Genomic DNA, 16,058 nt, shown 5'->3' on the forward strand with positions numbered 1-16,058 from the left:
GCCCTTCCATTCGATTTCGTGCCAAATGTCTTTGCGGGTGGTGGCCAGGAGAGGGCGATAAGCCCAGTGTGATCCAAACCAGCACCAACAGAAAAGAACCAGAAGAAGCCGCAGAATAGCGGACCGTCCCACATCCGCTTCAACGAGCAACTATTTCCGCTGTCAACAAGCCAAGTCCTCGGTGACTCGTTTTAACTTTAATTTTTAAATGTTTTATTTATCCGTGAATGTGGTAATGTGGGGAATTTAGGAGTACGCTTATGATACTTTGTACCAGATTTTTGGTGGGTTCTTTGACAAAAATGTTTTTGTCCATACGTCATTGTTTTTTCCTATTACGTCTTTCCGCCCAGACCGGAAGCGGATGTTTTCCCAATGCTGAGATGTGCTAGCATGGATGGTTAGCTTCTCCTCCGACAGACCGAGTCAAAAAAACCTGAGCAAGAATGGCAGACGGCGACGAGCTCACTCAGATCGAGTTTCTATCTTTGGTGTCCAAAGTGTGCGCGGGGACAACCATCTTGGAACCAGCGGCAAAGATTGAGGTTTGACCACCACGCCGAATAATCGAGCTATCCTGCTAAAGCTAACGTCGCATCCGCTAACGTTGACTTGTGTCATTTAGTTGTTTTGCATTTTCAAGTTCAAAGTTAGCTGTTTTTGTGCATTGGGGCTCATGCTTGTAATTCATCCGAATGAGTCATTAGCCTCCCGTAAAAGGAACCGACATTTGACGGCTTGAAAGATCTGCTTGTGAAGTTGTTGTTGTTGTTGTTTTGGCAGGCAGGACTCTCTCATCTCAAGTCGCTCGGGCTTATTCAGACCACGAGCTGGTGTGAGAGAAGAGGATGCACAAAACCGGGTTAGATGGAGACATTGATTCACTGAAGGGGTAAAGAAGACCCATGCCCAAGTCGTCCGTCCACAATGAAGGTAGTCATCTTTTTTTAAGTGAAAACGTCATCTTTTTTTTTTTTTTAAGACAAAAGGAACTCATGAAAAGTCATATAATATATCATGAAACTCTGACCTCAACTGATTTATTTCATATTATTTTAATCAAACAGGCCTGGATGAAACTGATGGAACCACCGTGGGAGGGACACCCGCCCAGCAAAAGAAGAAAGTTGGCACAAGGTGACTCATCAAAGTTCGCTTCGGAGGTGTGGTAAGTTTTTTTATCCTCAAAAAGACCATGTATAGACCAGGTGTTTGTTTGTTTGTTTTTTAACCGAGAAAATTTTATATTTGACCGTGTGTATGTAGTGAGGTGTTTTTTATTGTCCTTTCTCACAATGCCATTCTTTAGGTTGTACCAGTTGCACCTGCCTGCTCTTGAACCCTGCACTTCTGCACTGCAAGTTTCTGCCTTATCCACTGGACCATGGGGGTGTGGCTGATTTCGCTCAAAATTCATGTATTTATCATGCGATGCCGCGTTGACACTTAGTATAGTATTACTGGCAGGTTCTCGGCGCTTCGCGCCGAGAACCTGCACAAGCGAGCTCGCTTCGCTCGCTCGCATGACACACCAGAACCTGGCTCGCTCGCTTCGCTCGCTCGCTTGTCAGTGACCCTGGGAGGACCGTGAACTCGCTCCAGCGACCTCGCTTCGCTCGGTCGCTTTCGCTTCGACTGCTGGTTTCGAACCCGTGCCGCGCAGTCGACACCCTTGTACTTTTCCCAGCGGCCCACGGGGCCCCAATTGAAAATGTGCTTTGTTCGCTTATATCTTATTCTGGAGGTGATTGATTGAACAAAAGTACAAGTTGGACATGTTGCCCAGAGCTGGGATCGAACCGAGGACTTTCGCATTGGGAGTCCATCACCTTAACCAATAAGCCACGGGCACCACTGCTTGGTGTCACTTATGTTCTATTGTTATATTCTTGTGTCAAGTACAAAAAGACTTAGAATAAAACACTTGTCTGTTCTCTGAAACTCTGGTTTCTTTGCTTGTCTCTTATTCTGAAGGTCATTGAGTGAACAAAAGTACGAGTTGGACATGTAGCCCGAAGCTGGGATTGAACCCAGCACCTTCACATTGAGAGTACATCACCTTTAACCGTTAAGCTAATTGCACTGATAACTTCAGTCTGAAATGGCGTACTTGAGTGATCCACAGGGTGTCGCCGATTTTAATTTCTATCGGACAAATATAACATCCAAATCCATAGTTTGTAAATCCGAGTTAGTCGAGTGCTCTAAGAGTATATTTACGGGTCGGAAGACTTGTGTTCGAGTCCCCTTTTCTGCTCACTGTCACGTGCAGGTGAGAGTGGGGATCGAACTTGAGTCGTCTGGACCGCAGCCAAAGTTTTTGACCACTCAAACATTGCAGATTTGTGCAAATTTTGATTGGTAGTCATGAGTACTAACAAGATTTTTTTGCCAATAAATACAAAGCGAAAACAGGAGGTTTTTAAATCAGACTTGATCAAACGGTTTAAGACTAAACTTGCTGTCCAAGCGACTCCTGTTTGAGTTTTAGACCACTCAACCACGACGGCTGAGATTTTTCGTGGAGTTTTATCGGTAGTCACGAGTACTAACATGGCACACTTGATGTATTTCCTTGATTTGTCCGACAGACGGCGCTTATTCCCCATTAAACTAGATGTAGTTTTGTTATTTGTCCGCCAGACGGCGCAAATTCCCCATTAATATAGATGTAATTTCTTCATTTGTCCGCCAGACGGCGCTTATTCCCCATCAAACTAGATGTAGTTTTGTTATTTGTCCGCCAGACGGCGCAAATTTCCCATTAATATAGATGTAATTTCTTCATTTGTCCGCCAGACGGCACTTATTCCCCATCAAACTAGATGTAGTTTTGTCATTTGTCCGCCAGACGGCGCAAATTCCCCAAATGATCTAGATGTAGTTTTGTCTGACAAATGTATATAAATCGTGGCTGTGAAGCAGGTCACGTGAAATAAATCTATGTGTAAAACCAGGTATAATTTCATGTATTAAACATATGTAAACTAAAAAAAATGTTTCTGTGCAGAAAAGGTGAAGCTGAACTGAAAATTTGAATTTTGAAATACTGTACACAATGTGAGAGTGAGGATTTTTTAATGGTCAAGTCATGGCAATCATTCCTTCTTCTTTGGTATTTAATCCATCTCTTCTCATTACAGCCAACAATTAGCGCCGTCTGGTGGACAAATTAACGAAATACACCGATATGCCTTTTCGCCGTCGTAAAATTACTTGCGTAGCAGACAGTGTGTAAGGCGAAAAGTGTGTACCCCAAAAAATAATTTCCCATAGCTAACCATTAAAATGAGAATAATTCGTTCCCAGGTCCCCATAAAACATAATTTTCTAATTTTCTAAGCCTTAAAACTACACAAAATCTACCTTACTTTATGTATAATAAATGTGCTATAGTATTATGATTAAAGAAATAAACTATACTATACAATAAAGTCATCGTATTTACCTTTGTGATGGTCGTTAATGGCTTGACGGAATGGAGTTTCCGGTATCCTCAGCATTAAACACTTGATGAGTAACATAGGCTTCTTTCACCATCTTGATGAATGATCCCTTGTTGGTGCTTTCTCTGTGATAATTGTATCTAGTTCTTCATCAATTGTGATCAGTTTAGCTGGGTAGTCGGTTAAAAATGGGATGTTTGACAATCCGACTAAAAATTGGAATGATGTACAATAAGGCCAAATACATGGCATAATGCATGGTAAGGAAATAAAATAGCATTGTGTATAATAAGACCCAAAAAAACAGCATCTTTTTTATGTGCCTCGTGTTAAGAGCCTGTAAACTCTCAATATTCCCCATTGAGTTTTTCCCTTGTTAGTGTTCTGATGCCATCAGGTGGTGATTATGAGGAGGAACCTATTGCTACCAAGCCATATTTCATACCTGTTGATGTGAGCCTTTCTGTATAATCAATTGTCTTTGTAACATTTTTTTTTTCTTTCGGCCTAAAGATGCCTTACTATACAGTGAGACCTCAACTTACGAACTTAATTGGTTCCCAGACAGTGTAAGGCCAAAAGTGTGTATCTCAAAAAAATAATCCCATAGGAAATCTTTTTTTGAAAACGACTTTTTTTTTTAAAGACAAAAGGACATCATGAAAAGTCATATAATATCTCATGAAACTCTGACCTCAACTGATTTATTTCATATTATTTTAATCAAACAGGCCTGGATGAAACTGATGGAACCACCGTGGGAGGGACACCCGCCCAGCAAAAGAAGAAAGTTGGCACAAGGTGACTCATCAAAGTTCGCTTCGGAGGTGTGGTAAGTTTTTTTATCCTCAAAAAGACCATGTATAGACCAGGTGTTTGTTTGTTTGTTTTTTAACCGAGAAAATTTTATATTTGACCGTGTGTATGTAGTGAGGTGTTTTTAATTGTCCTTTCTCACAATGCCATTCTTTAGGTTGTACCAGTTGCACCTGCCTGCTCTTGAACCCTGCACTTCTGCACTGCAAGTTTCTGCCCTATCCACTGGACCATGGGGGTGTGGCTGATTTCGCTCAAAATTCATGTATTTATCATGCGATACCGCGTTGACACTTAGTAAAATTACTGGCAGGTTCTCGGCGCTTCGCGCCTCGAACCTGCACTAGCGAGCTCGCTTCGCTCGCTCGCATGAGACACACCTGAACCTGGCTCGCTCGCTTCGCTCGCTCGCTTGTCAGTGACCCTGGGAGGCCCGTGAACTCGCTCCAGCGACCTCGCTTCGCTCGGTCGCTTTCGCTTCGACTGCTGGTTTCGAACCCGTGCCGCGCAGTCGACACCCTTGTACTTTTCCCAGCGGCCCACGGGGCCCCAATTGAAAATGTGCTTTGTTCGCTTATATCTTATTCTGGAGGTCATTGATTGACCAAAAGTACAAGTTGGCCATGTTGCCCAGAGCTGGGATCGAACCCAGCACCTTCGCATTGGGAGTCCATCACCTTAACCAATAAGCCACGGGCACCACTGCTTGGTGTCACTTATGTTCTATTGTTATATTCTTGTGTCAAGTACAAAAAGACTTAGAATAAAACACTTGTCTGTTCTCTGGTTTCTATGCTTGTCTCTTATTCTGAAGGTCATTGATTGACCAAAAGTACGAGTTGGACTAGTAGCCCGAAGCTGGGATTGAACCCAGCACCTTCGCATTGAGAGTACATCACCTTTAACCGTTAAGCTAATTGCACTGATAACTTCAGTCTGAAATGGCGTACTTGAGTGATTCACAGGGTGTCGCCGATTTTAATTTCTATCGGACAAATATAACATCCAAATCCATAGTTTGTAAATCCGAGTTAGTCGAGTGCTCTAAGAGTATATTTACGGGTCGGAAGACTTGTGTTCGAGTCCCCTTTTCTGCTCACTGTCACGTGCAGGTGAGAGTGGGGATCGAACTTGAGTCGTCTGGACCGCAGCCAAAGTTTTTGACCACTCAAACATTGCAGATTTGTGCAAATTTTGATTGGTAGTCATGAGTACTAACAAGATTTTTTTGCCAATAAATACAAAGCGAAAACAGGAGGTTTTTAAATCAGACTTGATCAAACGGTTTAAGACTAAACTTGCTGTCCAAGCGACTCCTGTTTGAGTTTTAGACCACTCAACCACGACAGCTGAGTTTTTTTGTGGAGGTTTATCGGTAGTCACGAGTACTAACATGGCACACTTGATGTATTTCCTTGATTTGTCCGCCAGACGGCGCTTATTCCCCATCAAACTAGATGTAGTTTTGTTATTTGTCCGCCAGACGGCGCAAATTCCCCATTAATATAGATGTAATTTCTTCATTTGTCCGCCAGACGGCGCATATTCCCCATCAAACTAGATGTAGTTTTGTTATTTGTCCGCCAGACGGCGCAAATTCCCCATTAATATAGATGTAATTTCTTCATTTGTCCGCCAGCTGGGTAGTCGGTTAAAAATGGGATGTTTGACAGTCCGACTTAAAATTGGAATGATGTACAATAAGGCAAAACACATGGCATAATGCATGGTAAGGAAATAAAATAGCATTGTGTATAATAAGACCCAAAGAAACAGCATCTTTTTTATGTGCCTCGTGTTAAGAGCCTGTAAACTCTCAATATTCCCCATTGAGTTTTTCCCTTGTTAGTGTTCTGATGCCATCAGGTGGTGATTATGAGGAGGAACCTATTGCTACCAAGCCATATTTCATACCTGTTGATGTAAGCCTTTCTGTATAATCAATTGTCTTTGTCACATTTTTTTCTTTCGGCCTAAAGATGCCTTACTATACAGTGAGACCTCAACTTACGAACTTAATTGGTTCCCAGACAGAGTGTGTAAGGCGAAAAGTGTGTATCTCAAAAAAAAAAAATCCCATAGGAAACCATTAAAATGGGAATAATCCGTTCCCGGGTTTCCATAAAATATACTTTTCAACTAAATAAGCTTTAAAACTACACACAACATACCTTATTCTATGTATAATAAATGTGCTATTGTATTGTAATGAAAGAAATACACTGCATTGTATCATAGTCACTTTATCTACATGTGTGATGGTCCTTGATGGCTTGATGGAATGGCGTCGAAGGTCAAAGGGAATTGCTGTTTGGAAAGAGAGGCACATTACATGAGGACTGTAATTAAAGAAATAAACTGTGCTGTAAAATAAAGTTTTACTGACCTTTTTGATGGTCATTGATGGCTTATGGAAGGAGAGTCATCTTCCATAAGGACTGTTGGTAACTTAACCTCTGGTGCTGTTCGGTCGTGTGCTTCCGCCGAAAATCACTCCGCCAGCCGTGGTGGGTGTGTATTAGGAAAATAGTGCTTATTATAAGGTTTAATTTTCAGAAATTTGACATTTGTAAGTTGAGGTCTCACTGTACCTATTTAAAAAAAAATCACATTCTTCTTGCTGCATACATTTTTTTTTTTTCAGCAAAAATGTCGTCCTTGCAAAAATCACTATCGTCCTTTCAAGATTTTCAGGGCGAGTGGGTAATACTTGAGAAAGATCCTGCGGGTGATCTCATATGTATCACCTTGAGGCTTTGTGGGGTACTTTCGTCCGTTATAAATAAATCCCTTTTCCACCTGGAAAACGGCTTGGTTGAAGGCATCTTGCTTAAACGGCCTTCCACTGTCCAGACATTCCACTAGTGTTTGGACAAAAAGACCCCATCGTTGGGCGTAGTAGTCCTCCACCAGACCTCCCCACTCTTTGCTAGCATAGTCTCGGATTTCACCACTAGGACCCCACAGAGTGACCTGGTTCCTCGCGTTCATATCATACAGTTGCGCCTCTTCTTCATTGAGAGCGAAGGATTTTGCCCGTTCCAGCCATTTCCCTAACAGGAAGTGGCGATCGCTGCTTAGTAAACGGTTCAGTTCCGGTAAAAGGTCATATATTAGCACCCCTGCGCTCGTTAGCAGTTGTGGCAACTTTTGTTGATGAAAAGCATCGGTTATATCCAGGTAAAAAGATGTGGTGAGAACTTGTAAAACCTCTCTAGTAACATCAATGAGATCATAGCGGAAGGTTTCCTTGGACATGAGGGACGGAGACGCTTGGGTAATGAGTTTCCAGGCTTGGAACAAGTCCGCTAGGTTGTACCAAAGATCGGTTTGCATGTGAAAGGAAGGCCGTCGCACCAGCGGGCTGTGGTTATGATTTCGATAATGAGGCAGAGTGCAGTTGTAGACGCTTGAAAACAGGAGTCTCCACATGCTTATGACGCCGTCTCGCGTGGTACCGTAACGCCGTATAGCGTACAGTGACACCCACTTAACCAAGTTGACCGGCTCCTTACGCCACGCCAGTTCGCTCATTAATTCGTACATGACGGGATTCTGTTCGATGCCCTCGGGTGTCATCCCCACGCCAACCATGGTGGAGTTTGGGAAATCCAAAGCTTTGAACAAGCCCGAATTGACACTTTCCACTGTGCCAAAGAGACCGCTGTTACCGCCAAAGTTTTGCAGCATGCACCAGATGAAAGGCTGTCCGTAGAAAGATTCAGTGTAGGAGAAAATGGGCTCGGTTTCTGCAAACAAATCAAGCACGATCATCCGTCCGAGGGGTACGCCGTGTAGTAGGGCTCGGATCTGGGCAGGCTTCCAGAAAGCTGCGGCGTTGAAGAACAACCATCCCTGCATCAGCCAAATGGCCTGAGGATCAACTAGGGAAGGGGGGGGGGGGGGGGAAATCATGAGGTATAAGAAAGAGAACATTCTAGAACATGGATGAGATGTTTTACTCAGTAGGGAGTTATTGAAAGAGGGATCCGTTTTGTAACACGACAGGTCATGTGGGGGTCGCAAACTGGGGCGATTAATTGTACAGTGATACCTTAGCTTACGAACTTAATTGGTTCCCAGACAGAGTGTGTAAGGTGAAAAGTGTGTATCCCAAACATTAATTCCCCATAGGAAGCCATTAAAATGAGAATAATCCGTTCCCAGGTCCCCATAAAACATAATTTTCTACCTGTACTTTACCGTAAAACTACACAAAATATACCTTATTTTATGTATAATAAATGTGCTATGGTATTATAATTAAAGAAATAAACTGTACTATATAATAAAGTTGTTTTATTTACCTTTGTAATGGTCGTTGATGGCTTGATGGAATGGAGTGGCCGGTTTCGCTGCGATAATTTTATCTAGTTCCTCATCAATTGTGTTCTGTTTAGCTGGGTTGATAGCTTTTTGCATCAAGTGTACAGATGGCTTGCGCGGGTTGTTTGTGGAACCTGATGGATGGGATATTTTAACCTTGCAGTCTACAACTAGGGCCTTTGAACTATCAAAATTGAAACTCACACTGTCGTTTGCCTGTCTTTAATGTTTAAACAACCTCCCCTCACTGCTGCGTTCTGGACCAATCATGTGGCTTTAACCGAAGACTGGGGGCGGGGAATAGAGGACAAAAAAGTCGGCAGCCATTTTCTTTTTGGAGAACGGCTTCACTCTCTCTCTATCTGTAAACCTCACCCCCCCCTCACTGCTGCGTTCTGGACAATCATGTGGCTTTAACCGAAGACTGGGGGTGGGGAATAGAGGACTGCTCACACTTCGGTGAGGATAGACACACTTCTCTCCTTACACACACTTTCTGGGAACCAATTAAGTTTGTAAACTGAGGTATTACTGTACCTTATTTTATGTATAATAAATGTGCAATTATATTGTAATTAAAGAAATAAATTGGACAGTATAATAAAGTCGTTTTATTTACCTTAGTGATTGTTGTCGATGTAGTTGTCTCTTGATGATATCCGAGTGAAATTGCCGTGCTTTCTTGTCGATAATACCCTCACTCACACGGTCCCCTGCTAGCTGCTTTTCGTTAATCCAAATCAACAGAAGTTTTTCAACATCTTCTATTGCCTGAGACTGTTGCTTAGAGAACACAGAAACACGCTTAGCAATGGTCGACTTAGCATGGCTTTTGTGTCCTCTTCTGCTTAACACTAGCCTGTGGTGAGGTCTTTTTCTCTCACAAAAAAAAAGCACTCGATAACAAACCAAGTCTGCACTGAGTGCTCTGAAAGAAAGTGGGTGTGGAAAACTAGTCCGCCAGCCACAGTGGCACTGTTCGACAGTGTGGTATGGTTTGTCCATCTGTACACTTGATGCAAAAAGCTATCAACCCAGCTAAACAGAACACAATTGATGAGGAACTAGGTAAAATTATCGCAGAGAAACCGGCCACTCCATTCCATCAAGCCATCAACGACCATTACAAAGGTAAATAAAACAACTTTATTATATAGTACAGTTTATTTCTTTAATTATAATACCATAGCACATTTATTATACATAAAATAAGGTATATTTTGTGTAGTTTTACGGCTTAGAAAATTATGTTTTATGGGGACCTGGGAATGGATTATTCTCATTTTAATGGTTTCCTATGGGAAATTATTGTCTTTGTTTTTTATTGATATGCCAAAACTCACCGGCAGTCATTGAGGCAAAGACGGATCGACTAACATCTGACAGGTAAGCAGGGTCTGAGGAGGGAGGAATCATCTCATTGAAGGTGTCCGTGTTGTAGATGTGATCCGTCCCAAATTGTTGGACCACCTGGGAAAGATAGAGGGAACCAATCCGTAGGAATAGTGGGTCCCTCGCGTCCAACATATACGAACAGGAGAAGCTGCAGTTGAAATGAGACCATGGCCCCAATCTCGTTACATTTGCCTGTGGATGCAACCTGAAATTCAAAATACTGTAGTTTCAGTAAAGGTACTGTCGCATAAAATGTAACAGAAAAAAAAACTCTTATTAACAAGCTATTGAGGAGGCCGTGGTGAAGCACACACGATGGTGCTGGTCTTTATAATGTTAAAATAAAACAGACAAAATATGCACAGCGCTTACTATGAATCTGCTGCTTTTATATTGATGAATATGGTGCAAGTGCGACAACTTCATTCCAATTTTTGATCAATCAAGCCACCGTTTAATAAAAAAATGTGACGAGCTACAATGCCAAATCGGGTTGCAACCAACAATTCAGACAAGTCAAACTTATTTTTTTTTTACTATCTCGAAGGATTTCACGTGCTCACAATAATAAATCTCAATTGACTAACATTAACGACAGACACACACACACATATATATATATATATATATATATATATATATATATATATATATAGTAAATATATATATATATATATATATATATATATATATATATCGATAGTCCCGGTTATATCGATACTATTTCTATGCACGCACGGAGAAAATTACATGCAAACAGGGTCGGATATATCGATAGTCCCGGTTATATCGATATTTTTTCGGACTCCCTTGAATATCGATATAACGAGACTTTACTGTAGTATCGTAATAAGCAGTACTATCGATATAACCAATATCGATATAACGAGACTTTACTGTATTTGTTTTTATTTATTTATTTATTTTTTATGTATTTATTTATTTTTTATGTATTTATTTATTTATTCATTCATTCATTCGTTCATTTTTACCTGAGTATTCCCTTGGGGATGTTCCCGGAGAAGGCTGGCAGCACTGGAATCATGCCAAATGATCTCATTCGATCTAAGATTTTGAACTGTGGGGAAAATAAATAAACAAAGAAATAAAAATAGCTTAAGAATTTAATTAATAGAAAGATTACATATCATTTTAGCCCTACATAGAAGCAAACCATCATTTAAAAACATCGCTCGAATAAAACATCTTTGAATCCTGTATTGAACGCTACTTTTAGCTTAAAGGTCAACCGACGTCTCTGGACAAGTTGTGTCCATAATTTGTAAAATGGCTTCAAATGGCTTCAAATGACTTCTACTGAGCGTATTTTACAAAGATTCCACCGCATATAGCGATATTTTACGTTTTAAGACTCGCGCTGAATATTCAGGAAGTCTTGTTTTTGAGTTGGTGACCAGTCCGTACGTGACGTCATGAAAGGACTGCCCCCTGACCGTAAAAAAGACGCATTGTAGCGTCCTTCCATCACATCAATGTATTTTGCTGTACATGTTTGGTTTGAGAACCGTGTTGCACCCAAAAGCCGTCAGAAGAGGGAGTCCAAGCTCCATATAAGGAATTTATCAGCCCGTGGAAGCGGAGGTGGCCACTGGAGGTCGCCATTTTGTGCCTCTTTTTTTTGGGGTGAGAGATTTTCCCCCAATGTTGCCTCAAAATGGCACAGAATAAATTCTTTAATCTATTGCAAACATGTATGCTTTCCTCTTCAGAACTATTTGAATCATATTCATAACTGGATGAGTAACAAAAAAGCATCTTCTCCGAATCTGAAGCCATTGTTTTGATTCTCCAGCAATGCAAGACGTCTTGGTGTGACGTCATGAACTGGGGGCGGGACTTTCTGAAAATGCCAAATTCGCAGCTGAATTTTTTTGCAGATTTTGGACACTAAGCCATTTTTATTGGTGTTTTGCATTTGACTAAAAATATCATACTGCGTGTTTTGGGTATTTTAGATGCTATCAAACGTTTTTGTGATGTCAGTTAAAAAACAAAAAAGTGACGACGGTTGTCCTTTAAGTCTTTGTTTTTTTCTCGCCAATATTTAAAATAACATCATCAGCATGAGACATATAAAGATGAGGGTACTTGGAGGGTCAGCTGATTCACATGCCAGGACTGTGGCAGGGGTCCACCAAACTTGAACATGTTTCCCATGCGATTCCAAGCCAGAAATGCCGGGCCGGAGAAGAATTCTTCAATTTCTGATTGGTTCAAACCAAGAGCGTGGTAAACCTAAAAATGTACATGAGGAACATGCTAGTGAATCAGTGCCATCGGTGAAGCCTGTCCTGGTAAACAAATGCCACTCCAATGCAGTTTGAATGTTAATGAGAACAAAATAAACATTTAAAATCAAAAACAATCACAATACAGTGATACCTTAGCTTACGAACTACTTAACTGGTTCCCAGAAAGTGTGTGTAAGACGAAAAGTGTGTATTTCAAACATTAATTTCCCAAATGAAACCATACAAATGAGAATAATCCGTTCCCAGGTCCCCATAAAACATAATTTTCAACTAAATAAGCCTTAAAACTACACACAATATACCTTATTTTATGTATAATAAATGTGCTATGGTATTGTAATTAAAGAAATAAACTGTACTATATAATGAAGTTGTTTTATTTACCTTTGTGTTTACCTTTTGTCTCAAGGAGCTCTGGGTTGTACATCTTAGAAGTTGTGATATTGCAACAGATGCAGGCAGACACACTATAGAAACTTAATTAATAGCTGGTTCCCTTGCTTGTATGTTCTCTTGAAATTGTACAAAATGCTTGTGCTGGTTATTTATGTAGCCTGATTGATGGGATATTTTAACCTTGCAGTCTACACTCTGCCTTTGAACTATCAATAAAGTTGAATTTTCAGGAGTTCCAAGAACCAGCTCGTTTGCGAATGACACATCACTCATTGTGGCGCTCCGTGTGTTTCCTGAAACATTGTTTGTATGCCAAGATTATATTCTCGCAAATTTAGATGGAGAGATCAAGACTTGGCCTTCGGAGGTTTTTGCGCTTACCTCTTGCCACAGGGCCTCTTGACCAGTGAAAGCCAGTGGAAGATTAATCCCATTAAGAGCCATCCAGTCAATCTCTCTCTCCCACCGTGGCCAATCCCACCACACAGACGAATAGCTAACGGTGCAGACATTCTGATAGTAGCGAAACCTGGACACAGATAAAATGTGAAGAACAATCAAATGAAACGTAAAAAGTGATTTGCTGTTCGCATAAAATCTGAGCTCTAACAGGGTCAACACCTTGGAATGGATTATAATAATAAATTTCATTTATAAGCGCCTTTCAAAACTCTCAAGGTCACTTTACAGTCACAGGAGCGGTCACTCAACCCGGAATAACTCAAAATGATAGAAAGCTAACTAGCTAGCTAATAGATAGCTAATCGCTAGCTAGAGAGATAGACAGTTCATGTTTACTGACTCAAATAACAAGCTATGTAGTTAGTAGAAAAGAAAAAAAAAATGCTGCTCTTTTTTAATCATCAAATTTACAAATCATTGTCTCCAGTGATTCAGGATTTCATCTGGGGGGTTTTGTGATGTCATTATAATAGCTATCTATTATAATATGGCTAAAGCTATCTATTAGCGATATGGCTAAAGCTATCTATTAGTGATGTGGCTAGCTAGCTATCTATTAGCTACATATTAGATATCTATTAGCTACATTCTTTTTTATCATCAATTTACAAATTATTGTCTCTCGTGATTCTGGATTTCATGTGGTGGATCGGATTTTGTGATGTCATTATTATAGCTATCTATAGCAATATGGCTAAAGCTATCTATTAGCGATATGGCTAACTAGCTATCTATTAGCTACATAGCTAGCCATATCGCTGATAGCTAGCTAGCCATTTTGCTAGTAATTGCGGAAGCTAAAGTTATCTATTAGCTATATGGCTAGCGAGCTATCTATTAGCTACATAGCTAGCCATATAGCTGATAGCTAGCGAGCCATATTGCTAATAGATAGCTATTATAATGACATCACAAAATCCGAGCAGCATGTTTTTTTCTTTTAAACCTGTCCTGCTCCCTGTGAAAATGACTTATTTGTTATTTCCAAAAAGGAACAACAAACTACTGACATCACCTTGTTGTTACTGTTCCCTTACAGTACCTAACGTGATCAAACTATTCCAAAAACACGTTTTTATTTAAAGGCATTCAGCAACCTGACAATACTTTGCATTTTATAGTCGCTTTACAATCACATTTGAGCACTTCAAATTTACTATAATGTGTTATTTAGTTTTTTTTTTCTTGTTCTTTTGACTTTTGTTTATGTAGACATTAGTCAGAAATATTGTGCTAAGTCTATTCTCTTTGTCTTTTCTGTAATACCGTACAATAACTATCTGGCTGGCTGGCTAGCTATTAGCTATCTATTGCCTTGCTAGCTAGCTTTCTATCTATCTGTATTTGTCTTACTATTCTCTTTGAGTTACTTCCGGGTTGAGTGAACGCTGTATTGAAATGTATTATTATTATTATATAAAAACAAGCTACATAATGGGGGGTGGAATCTTCTTTTTTTAAGCATACCGCGCCATAACAAACTCCCTCCAGTCATGGGAAAAAAACAAATGGTGCCACACTTTGCCATGCTTCACATGGCTTTTTCAGTCTGCGCAACATGACATAACTAGGGTGAGCTGATGCGGGTATAATTCCTAACAGTTAATTGAGAGAAATTGTCCTTTTAAAAAGACATAGCCGCTTCACATTTGCACCCTGAAGTAAAATAGGAAATTTAAGGAATAACAATGGTGTATTTGTCACGCAGACAAGTTTTACGTACGATGTTTCTTATGGAAACATCGTTCTTTTATTGCTCAATAAGGCGGAATAAAGACTGAAAACCATGCCATCTTTTCTGCAGTTTATCACAATACATTTGTTTTCTTTTAATACCCTTGACAGTTATCGTAAAACGAAGCTTAAGAAAATTAATTATCGGGAAAAACTATAGTCCGTAGAAAGAAATTGCGAACACACGACAGTTCATGTTAGAGTAAAATGTCAATGTAAAAAAAGCGGCGATGTTGTAAACGCACGAATGATAAGAGTTAGATAGTTTTGTTAGTACATGCAGTACTCACGCGACAGCGTGTTGACAGTGGAAACGGGTGGGACACAGCGGTCACTGACCTGTGCTGGGTGTTGATGCGTAGCACCCCGGATAGTTTAGGAAGAGGACGAGGAAGATCCAACTGATCACCGGACCAGGAAACGTGGCAGTTGCAGAAATATTTTAAGTAATTGTAAATCCCGGAGGCCACTGACACCCCGGTGTTTCCCGTAGCAACTATCCTGTTGTTTTTGGTCGACCTGAGCTCACACACATCCAGGCTGTCATTAGAGAGACTTTTGTTCACTATGACGATGAACTCAGTGGATCTGTTCCCCAGCAGGCGTCTCAACAGCTCGACCACAGCTCTGCCTTGTGTCTTGTCGCTAGCTTGCGCTTTCAAGTGATCCAAAGTGGAAAATTTACACGTAACAGTTACGCACAGGTAGAGCATCACAACGACAAACAGGTTGCAACCCCCACTGCCAGACATTTCGATCCCTACGACGGATTTCCCACCGCAAATCAGGTTTAAAAACAGGACAACCGCTCCATTTGTTGTCAACCAGACAGCTTGAGTCAGTGGAAAGTACGAGCCAATCAGAAGAGGTGTTGCGTTTTATTTGTAACTTGTGGCCAATCAAAAGAAAGAAGCGCGTCAGAATCAGAATACCTTTATTCGTCCCGCAATGGAGAAATTTGCATCGCGTTACAGGAGCATTTTTTTTGTGACATACGTGATCAAAGTCTAGTCATGTGATGCATTTTAATAATATTAATAATAATAATAATAATAATAATAATATTTCATTTATAAGCGCCTTTCAAAACTCTCAGGGACACTTTACAGTCTGGTTTTAGGTAAGTGTCTCACTTCATTTAGCTATTTTTTTCATTTTGTAAAAATATTTTTAATTTAAAGTTGTAAAATGATTGAAATACATCACAAAC

General features: G+C 40.5%; 1 protein-coding gene and 2 long non-coding RNA genes across 7 annotated transcripts; 2 read left to right on the top strand and 1 right to left on the bottom strand.

The window, feature by feature from the left end:
* Positions 1 to 44: 44 nt before the first annotated feature.
* Positions 45 to 1,822, top strand: LOC148887064 (uncharacterized). Of its 2 annotated transcripts, none has more exons than XR_016117589.1 (4): positions 45 to 545; positions 784 to 933; positions 1,068 to 1,168; positions 1,310 to 1,822. It is a non-coding gene; the product is annotated as an uncharacterized LOC148887064 (long non-coding RNA). The 2 variants fall into 2 exon arrangements; XR_016117590.1 differs by having other exon boundaries at positions 52 to 545; positions 1,068 to 1,163; positions 1,310 to 1,821.
* Positions 1,823 to 2,824: 1,002 nt separating this feature from the next.
* On the bottom strand, positions 2,825 to 15,709 carry naglu (N-acetylglucosaminidase, alpha). 3 transcript variants are annotated; one of them, XR_016117570.1, is made up of 7 exons: positions 15,188 to 15,709; positions 13,034 to 13,181; positions 12,093 to 12,239; positions 10,976 to 11,061; positions 9,932 to 10,188; positions 6,350 to 8,146; positions 2,825 to 4,061 (listed from the first exon to the last, which is right to left on the bottom strand). XR_016117570.1 is itself a non-coding variant. In XM_089015616.1 (6 exons), the coding sequence occupies exons 1-6, from the start codon at positions 15,598 to 15,600 to the stop codon at positions 6,933 to 6,935; spliced, it is 2,265 nt and encodes a 754-aa protein (XP_088871742.1). In that variant the 5' UTR covers positions 15,601 to 15,709; the 3' UTR covers positions 5,993 to 6,932. The 3 variants fall into 3 exon arrangements, 1 of the variants encoding a protein (XP_088871742.1); XR_016117571.1 differs by lacking the exon at positions 2,825 to 4,061 and having other exon boundaries at positions 5,993 to 6,569; positions 6,649 to 8,146; XM_089015616.1 differs by lacking the exon at positions 2,825 to 4,061 and having other exon boundaries at positions 5,993 to 8,146.
* Positions 4,069 to 5,043, top strand: LOC148887066 (uncharacterized). 2 transcript variants are annotated; one of them, XR_016117573.1, is made up of 2 exons: positions 4,069 to 4,278; positions 4,420 to 5,043. It is a non-coding gene; the product is annotated as an uncharacterized LOC148887066 (long non-coding RNA). The 2 variants fall into 2 exon arrangements; XR_016117572.1 differs by having other exon boundaries at positions 4,069 to 4,273.
* Positions 15,710 to 16,058: the final 349 nt, after the last annotated feature.

This window comes from Hippocampus bargibanti, linkage group LG15, assembly GCF_051943395.1.
Source record: "Hippocampus bargibanti isolate YZ-2025 linkage group LG15, ASM5194339v1, whole genome shotgun sequence".
Classification (NCBI taxonomy): domain Eukaryota; kingdom Metazoa; phylum Chordata; class Actinopteri; order Syngnathiformes; family Syngnathidae; genus Hippocampus; species Hippocampus bargibanti.

Coding starts and splice junctions, on each gene's coding strand:
- naglu (XM_089015616.1), bottom strand. CDS start 15,600: ATGTCTGGCAGTGGGGGTTGCAACCTGTTTGTCGTTGTGATGCTCTAC. Junction 12,240..13,033: donor AAGAGGCCCTGTGGCAAGAG/GTAAGCGCAAAA, acceptor GTACATTTTTAG/GTTTACCACGCTCTTGGTTT. Junction 11,062..12,092: donor TGAATCAGCTGACCCTCCAA/GTACCCTCATCT, acceptor TTTTCCCCACAG/TTCAAAATCTTAGATCGAAT.